At 35.0% G+C, this 9,145-nt stretch overlaps 1 protein-coding gene across 1 annotated transcript; it reads left to right on the top strand.

Annotated features, from left to right (window-relative positions):
- Positions 1 to 1,536: 1,536 nt before the first annotated feature.
- Positions 1,537 to 8,911, top strand: si:ch211-262h13.5 (uncharacterized protein LOC571127 homolog). The gene is made up of 7 exons (XM_053513662.1): positions 1,537 to 1,824; positions 3,572 to 3,682; positions 5,145 to 5,232; positions 5,352 to 5,518; positions 6,529 to 6,630; positions 6,869 to 6,955; positions 8,350 to 8,911. The coding sequence occupies exons 1-7, from the start codon at positions 1,600 to 1,602 to the stop codon at positions 8,740 to 8,742; spliced, it is 1,173 nt and encodes a 390-aa protein (XP_053369637.1). The 5' UTR covers positions 1,537 to 1,599; the 3' UTR covers positions 8,743 to 8,911.
- Positions 8,912 to 9,145: the final 234 nt, after the last annotated feature.

The raw sequence follows: 9,145 nt of genomic DNA on the forward strand, positions 1-9,145 counted from the left end.
ATTGCATGCCGGTTTTGTTCCGAATCATTTTATCTTTTACTGTATATTAGCACAAGCTTCATGTTATTAGAGCTTTAATATGGCACAGTTTGACCTATTCAAACTATTCATTTTCTTTTTTAATCGTTGGCTATCTGGACACAGGAATGACCATCTGGAGTACAAAACTTAAAACATCTGGCTAAGCCATGGTTGAATTACTGTGTTGCACAAGAGATATAAAAAATGATAATTCTTTCACATTTGACAGTAATTTTGTAGGTGAAGCATAAAAGATTGAGTAACGTAAAAGTCGGGAGAGCACACTTCCATGCCTTTCTCAAGGGAATAACTATGGCATTGAACCTGATTTAGCACAAAATATGTGCAATCATGCGTAATGCGTATAAATGTGGAGTTATTTAGTTACCAGGTCGAGAGTACAATGATAATGACCTTGTACTGCATGCCACGGGCTAACAAGCATAAAAGATATTCTACTGATCACAGACATGCACTATTTTATCCAAAGCCAGCTGAGCAAATGACATGCTTTTCAAATGATTCAAATCTACATAAAGGGAGAGGTAGCATGGTGAATAGAACTGCCTTTATGGCACAGAGCAAAATAGACCATTCATAGATCCTCAAATTGTCCACTGATTATTATTTAATCATTATTTGCCCTGAGGTACTAAATAGATGTCTCTCTGAATTCTTTATTCATTTCAATCAAAAGGTCTTTGGTGCTGGTGAGCATGTGTGTGTTTTCTTAATGTTTTTCCCTATTCCAATAATAAGGTCAAGAGAGATCTAAAGTTATGAAGCTAAAATAATTCTTGATATTAAAATTCCGGCTGAGGTTACAGAATATATTTTGGCATGTTTACAGTAAATAAAAGTAATTGAAATGAAAATTTCTTGAGGCAATGTTGTGGTCATGTTACATGATAGAACTCAAGATAGAAAAAGAAAAGTGCCAAACTAATATTACATCATAGGACAAGAAAACATAAGATTTGATTAGATTTAATTGAGTGTAACAAGATAGATGGATCACTACAAATGCTATAACAAAATAAATAAATAAATAAAGATAGATAGATAGATAGATAGATAGATAGATTACTACACATGCTACAATAAATAAACAAATAAATACAGATAGATAGATAGATAGATAGATCACTACACGTGCTTGCATTTAATCAATCAGTCAGTCAGTCAGTCAATTAATAGATAAATAAACAAACACACGATTTTGCAGAAACCCAATCGGAGGACCAGCCAGATTTGTGAAAGAGAGATCTAGCGCCCTCAAGTGGCAAATTAATACACTACACATGTCCTTTGGCCAGATTTTAATGAACAATTTGTCCGTTTCCTGCTATACAGAATCTATTAACACTACACTAGAGTAAAGTTAGTTGTCTTTTTAAACAGAACCCAAAGTTAAAGTGTATGTAGGAGAATTAGTTTCTCCTGACCGCCAGCCAGCTCACTAGCAAGAACTTGGCATTCTGTCAACAGCCCCAATCCTCTATAGTTTACCAAAGTCCAGGTCACGGTCATGTTCTGAGCATAAACAACTAGCGAAGAGCAAACACATGGTAGACATAAATGTATATTTTTGAAAAAGAAAGAAACAGAAAAATGGAACGACTAATTTGGTTATTCGCACTGCGTGTTTGGGCTGTCATGGCTACACACCTCTCTCCTGTACCCTGCGATGATAAAAGCGTGATGAAACTCGCCAGACTCGCTGTTAACTACATCAACGAGGACAGACAAGAAGGATACAAGTTTGCCCTCAACAGGCTTTTCAACGTCCATGTTCATCCTCAGGTTGGTCATTTTAAAACCATAAAAAAGAAAACTTTAACTTCAATGTCTTAAAATGGGAACATTGGATATATTGGATAATTTATATATTTATATTACCATGGTTACTGGTACCTGTAATATGCCATATGGTACAAAGGCATTTTTGACTGTAATTATCTACTGACATGGTGCATATGTGGTACTGTACATGGTGCATGGAACATACTTTCATCTATCATTTCTATGGAACACCTATCAGGTTGCTGTCAAAATATGTTTAATATGTATACTGTAAGAATTGCTGTATCAATGAATGTTAAAGCTCCTAAATACCTGTACTATACCACACCAGTAGTACTGTATGTACTTACATATCTAATATGATTCAGTATGTACAAACATAAAATATGAGTTACCTGCTAATCTTTGGTAGCCACTGCGGTAACCAATATGGTTACTGTGGTAACCAGAGTACTGCTATGGTACCCACTGAAATGCCATAGTATCTACACTATATACTCTATATAGTCATATGGTGCCTACCATGGTAATGTCTGAAAAAACAGTAATTCTATGGGATAATATAGTATGTATTATAATTTACCGTAGTAACCGCAGTAAATCTTCTTATGTGTTTTAACATGGTACAGCAAAGCCCAATTAATGTGCATAATGTGCATTTACATAACTTTTAGTACACTTTCAGTATGTGGCTTCTTCTTTAGCATATTTTTTTTTTTAGCATCCAAGTAAAGTTGTACAGTAATAACTTTCAGGTGTTGATATCCTGGTCTAAAACATATACAGCGGCAAATGTAATAAATTCAAATATTGAAAATGGAGAATCTATGGGATATCGTGAAGAGGGACATGCGAGACTCAACAATTCAGAAGAGCTGAAGGTCGCTATCAGAGCAATCGCCTAATCGCCTAATTGACTAATCGCCTCGATTCTATAGTACGCCGCATTGCTGCAGTAATTAATTTCAAAGGGGGCCCTGATCGAGGACTGAGTGCTGTACATGTTCATACTTTTTAGTGGTCCAACATTTGTGTGTTAAAAACTTTTTTTTTTAATTGGTCAAAGTGATATTCTAATTTTCTGAGATACTGAATTTGGGGTTTTTCTTAGCTGTAAACCATGATCATCAAAATAATAATAATAATAATAATAATAATAAAAGAAATATATCACTCTCTATTGTATATAAAATAAGTTTCACTTTTTGAATTGAATTTCTGAAATGAATCAACTTATATTCCAATTTATTGAGATGCACCTGTATTTACTGTACATTATATTAACTGAAATTGAGTATATGTATGTGTACTGTATGCAGAAGTTTTTTAAAAAACACAACAAAAAGTGAGATGTCTAAGTGAGAAAAAGCGCCATGATAAGGCCAAAATGTAAAACAAATAAACAAGCAAGTAAGCAATGCTAGTAAATGCTAGTAACCGTTACTAGACATTTGTTTCACTTAGTACTGGTCAGGAATTCCATGACAGCATTTATGAATTAACGTTAAAAACATGCTTAGGAGTGGCAACAGAGGTGGAAAAAGCATTTTCAACTGTGGTTTAGTACTGTATGACATATTATTCAGTTTTGAACAAGGCCGTTTATTTAGAATGTGGTGTAATGAGTTCTTTAGAGTATCTTTAAGACAACTCCTTATGTTGATTTATGTTTTTTAACTTATGCACATAAACATTTATAAAATGTTTAAGGAATGTGTCCTCACCTGTTTTTTTTTTTTTGTTTAAGGGTCCAGCTGGAAAGGTTTACTACCTAGACTTGGACATCCTGGAGACCAAATGTCATGTCCTCAGCCGAAAATCATGGAAGCGCTGTGATATAAGGCCCTTTATGGAAACAGTAAGCCTGTTTTTCATCACAGGGACTGAAACAGATCCTTAATCCAAACTAAATTTGGCCAGGTCCTGTTTGATGAGTGTTATTTATTTTGACAATGGAGTGTTTATTCTTTGTGATTCTGCATTACTGCACTGCTAACCACCACCTTGAGGAATGTGAACTTTCAGGATGTCCTAAGTGTTTTTCTCCCATTCTTATAAGCCACTGTTGCATGATTTTTTAGATACGACAGGCTTATATGGGCATTTATCTTCTTTACAAGTACGAAATGCAGCTGATAGTAGCTGATTAATAAAAACAGAATTAATCAATATTAGATTTTATCATAATTTCCATAATTTCTGTTTATAATTCCTAATTTATTGTAGCATGTGTAGTAATCTATCTATCTATCTATCTATCTATCTATCTATCTATCTATCTATCTATCTATCTTTTTTCTCACTTAGACATTTTCTCACTAATTACCAATGGTGTACTGTGTAGTGTACCAAAAGTACTGAATGGCCAAACCAAATGGTGGTGTTCGACTTTTGTGCTGCATTGAATTTTTGGGCTTGTGATGCAATATGTATGCAATGTTTTCTGACATTTAAAAATATATTAGAAAATTATATTTATTTCCGCTCAGTTTCATATTTTGGGCTATTTTATGTAGACACATTACTTACAACCTTATTCAATGCCATTACATTCCAGGTTTTATCATTATAAAATTGATTAATAGAGGAGGTGTCTAATAAAGTGGCAAGTAAGAATTTACAAACCCCAGTGGAACTATATCTGCCATACAGTAGCTTGTCATTTGTCTACGATAATAATGTCATATAATATCTACTCATTGATGGTCATATGATGGTCCATTTCTATTGAAGTACAGGGTGTAGATCTAATTGGGCGCAGATGGGTTTCAGACAGTTGTTATATATTTAAAATGCATCTAGGTGTACACCCACATATTTACTAGTGGATTAGGATAAAGTAAAGTAGCAGTTCAGTGTGTATATAATAGAATACTTTATAGTGCATGTTTGAGCATCAGATTGTGGTTATTTTATCTTTGCTTACAGACAATTAGAAATGTGTATTTCACTTAAATAGGATATATATATATATATATATATATATATATATATATATATATATATATATATATATTTCTATTTATTTATTTGTGTGTTTGTTTATGAGGGCATTTTTCTGAATATGTACTTCTTCATGCAGTTCATCCTAACTTTCAGTAGAAAAAGTTTTGCAGAAGTGACCCATTGTCTAAAGCATTGCATATTTATTTGCCTACTTAGAACTAATGCAAATGCAGCATATTTCTTATCATTTCCATATTGCTTCATCTTTTCTAACTCTACACTTTGTAAAATGGAACAGATGGGAAAAACACACTTTTGTTCATGCCTTATTTGTGTGTGACCTTAATTAATTTTGTAACTTTTTTGTTCCTAAGCAAATCTCTGGAAACTGCAACACTACCATTCTACACACACCAGATGGCCTCTCCTACCTCTACAGCTATGACTGCACCCTTGTGCCAGGTCCTCAAATGAAGAGTCCAAAGAAATCACTCATGCACTACATTTAATTTTTATTTTTTTCTAAATTCTAACAGTCATGATATTATATTTGAGCTTATTACTCGCCATCTGTTTCTCAGACCCCCCTGAAAAGTTACAGAAGACATGTCCAGACTGCCCCCTACTGTTGCCGGTTGATAGTGACAGAGCCGTATCCAGTGCTAAGATCACACTGCGCAGCTACAATGGTCAGAGCACTCTGCCTGTACAGCTAACAGTGGCCGCCATAACCAGAGCCTCACATCAGGTACTGTATCAGCAGTGTATAGTATTCAGACTATAGAGCGGAACATTCTTAAAGCTATTTTTTTTGCACGTTGAAAACATATAATATTGAAAAATTAAGGACAAATTCTTTTACACATGCCATCACAATTGCACTATTTACTAAATGAAAGAGGATGGCCCAAGGGTTGTTCACTTACTCTATTTCACTTAATAATCCTACTTAATCCCACCCATCCTGCAGTAATAATAAAGACTCTCATGAAGACTATCCCAGGACTCTTATTTACAATATACTCTTTTAACAAACAGTACTGTGTTATCTTATAATGCACAGTTTTAGAAGAGTAAAGCTTTAGATTCCCTCAATTACTCGATGTCACTTCTGAGTCTGGTTCCTCTCAAAGTTTCTTCATCATTCTTTATAATCAGGAAGTATTTCCCTGCCTTTGTTGTCTCTGGCTTAATTATAAGATATCTAATACATTCGGATGTCTGTTAAACTGCTTTGTGACACTGTTCAAAGTTAAAGTCCCTATATAACTAAAATCACTTGTAAATGAATATATACTGAATAAAGAATATACAGTACATGATGTACCTCAAGACATTTAGCATGTTGCAAACAAGTATTTGAAATCTGAACTACTTTGGCAGCTGCTGATTAATCAGCAGTTAATCAAGACCCTTTGATCAATCAGACACAAGAATTCAACTGCTTTGTAGAATAATCAATTTTTCAATGTAATCCAGGCATGTTTTTGATTAATTTGACAAATCCAACAAACAAGCAGATGCTCTCACACAACCAGTCAAACACTATTGGCAATTCAGAAATGACAATCAACCTACGTACAATACTTTTTTTTTTTTTTACTTAACCACTAAGTCACTGCGCCGCTGAAGTAGTGCAAGATGCCTACAGTACATTGATATACTCTTTTCATAAATTTTGGAATACAATTTAATGCTGGTCAAATTGTTTTGCTAAACAGTCTAGGGTTAACCAAGTTTTATTCTCCTATTAATCAGGCTTCTCCAGTTGCAGCCAGTTTTGTTGAGTACACTGTGCAGGAGTGCTCTGTGCCACCAGTGGATGAGGCTTTGTGTGTGCCAGCAGCTGCAGGGAAAGGGGTAAGCAAATAAAACATCGATTATTGCAACATAGTTGTTAACCACATACCATATTCATTTATTACAGCATTTTTTTATACAGTTCGAAATATGTCTATTATTATAAACATATGAAAAAATTCACATTTTCAAGTCCATAGAAACTTTTAAATCCATGTTTTCCCAGAGGCTAATATTACTATATGTAAGTAATTGCTATTTGCCTGTTTTCCCAAGGTGCTATTTGTTTGTGTTTCAGCCCATTGGTTTCTGTGGTGGGACAGTTTTTGGCACTGACGCTATCCCAACAGACGTTAAGGTGTCCTGTGAAATATTTCACCCTCAGGTACAATAAATACCCACTTTGTTTGTCAGCCTTGTTCCCCGGCTCATGCTCTATAAAAGTTTATTTTCTTGGAAGAGAAAACTTTCCAGCTTGGAAGCAATAGTGAATAAGATCCAGATGGAGCTGATGACAGCAAAACAACACCCCAAAGGAGTCTCCTGTGAGTCAGCAGCATCGGAGGGGGAAATGAGAAGGCCAAAACTAACATAGAAACTCCCATAGACCTCTTTTTGCCCCCACTCACCCTACACCTAATCTATCTTTATTTAAATTCTTCTCTCTTTAGCATCTTCCTCCATTTGTAAGTCAGTCTTTCTATGCATAGTTACCGGCAACATTTGAGACAAAAAAACAAGATTAGAGGTTAAATGCAAATAGCATAAAATGTAAACCTTGAATAATTCACAAAACTTTATTGCATTTAAGAAATTGATAATTTATGTGATTCTGTTTTTTTTTTTAATCATAAAATCTGGGTCTGGTTTAGGCTCTAATGTACCGTAACAAATGTAGCTAATAACAATGATTGTAATCAAAATAATAATAAAACTGTCCAACTTGTTTGTCCAACAAGATGTTTTTAAAAAAAATTAATCAGTCATGTAATTTTGAACGGTTGACATTCTTATATAAAATTTGTCATAACGCAATGCATGAGTAGGGCCAAGTTAGCCTAACATTTAGATAAGTTATTGGATTTATTGTTTTTAAATATGGTGATTTTACAAAGAGAAAATGCTGTCTTTTTATGTAATAGTTATGTAATGATATGTCATGATATAGAGCACATTTGACCGCCTTTAGCTTTGATTAAGGTTCGCAATGTGGTTAATTTGTGCATGAAAATGATTGCCTCTTTCACAGTTCCTGTGAATAGTCCTGAAATAGGCTTGTGCCATCCATGCAAAAATAAAAAAACATCTGTGATTTGAATCATCTGGTCATTCAGTACATTCAGGTAGTCAGTTGTCAGTTACCGCATAACATAACTGATCCTAAACCTGTTCAACTGAAGCATTGTCAGATCATAATACAGCCTCCAGAGGCTTGTACAGTGATCACAATGCATGATAGGATCGCTTTATGCGCTTCCCTTCTTACTCTAATGCAGGCATCGCTCCGGAGTAAGGTCAGTCTGAACTCATCATAACCCCCTTACTTCATCGCTCCAAGGTCCAGTCTTTGGACATTTCCTACCCCATTCCGGTAATTTTAATGTTTGCTTCTTTTTATTTAGCCCATTAATTTGACCCTCCTGAAACGTTTTTTTATTTTGTTGGCCAGACAATGTGCTGAGATATTATAGCAATTCCAGGATATAGTGTTAAAACAATATGATGAGACAGACATCCCAGTGTATACACTAACCATGTGTTTTGTGTCCTTTTCTGTAGCGCACTTGGAATTCTGTTGGCAGTGATATTGGCACAAAGCAGACTTTCCTGCCCAGCCCCCAACCAGAAGTGCTATCTTATCCTTCAGTTCTTGAGAGAGCTGTGCCTACTTTACATGACACTAGTCCAGTCATACAGATAGACCCTGTTCAGCAACTTCTTCCACACACTCCTAATCAATTATCCAGTGAATCCAGCGAGTCTTCTTCATCAGAGGAGATTGCTGGTTCGGTTCGAATTCTCAGGCCTCCACTGAACTTCCGCTATGTGCCTTCGCGCCAGAGGAGAGAGGCATCTGCGGCAACAATCAATCCCGTTTTCCTGGCCATGTTCCCCAGCATACCGTCTCCTTTCCGTTCCTGCCCTGGAGCATCTCGCTATACCACTGCGTAAAAAACTATTCACAGTGTGGTCATGACAATTCATACAAAACTGTATGAAAGTTCATAAACAGTTATGAATAGATTTAGCAGACAGAGCTTCTTTTAGGATATCATTTAAAAGGACCAAACAAAATTGTGCCTAGTTCTTGAAATTTGTACACATTATTTAGGAGATTTCTCTTTAAAAATTAGCATAATAAAGAATTTTTATTCTAAAGTGATATTTATGCTGTGATTGTTTTAATATACAGTAATACTTATATTGACTTAAAAATGCAAAATCCTTTGTGATCCGTTCTAAGTTAGCAACAGTACCCACTTAGTGCTTTCTAAAGTTTTCTAAAGATTCTGGTTCGGCGAATCACATGCCCTGGTTTTAAAACATTTAAGGTTAAAGACTTTGTACTGACACT

Source organism: Clarias gariepinus, chromosome 15 (assembly GCF_024256425.1).
Source record: "Clarias gariepinus isolate MV-2021 ecotype Netherlands chromosome 15, CGAR_prim_01v2, whole genome shotgun sequence".
In the NCBI taxonomy this organism is placed as follows: Eukaryota; Metazoa; Chordata; class Actinopteri; order Siluriformes; family Clariidae; genus Clarias; species Clarias gariepinus.

What these genes read in the sequence shown, in the direction of transcription:
- si:ch211-262h13.5 (XM_053513662.1), top strand. Translation starts at nt 1,600, where the DNA reads ATGTATATTTTTGAAAAAGAAAGAAACAGAAAAATGGAACGACTAATT. An exon ending in ACGTCCATGTTCATCCTCAG is followed by an intron (nt 1,825 to 3,571) that starts GTTGGTCATTTT and finishes TTTTTGTTTAAG; the next exon opens with GGTCCAGCTGGAAAGGTTTA. An exon ending in GTGAAATATTTCACCCTCAG is followed by an intron (nt 6,956 to 8,349) that starts GTACAATAAATA and finishes CCTTTTCTGTAG; the next exon opens with CGCACTTGGAATTCTGTTGG.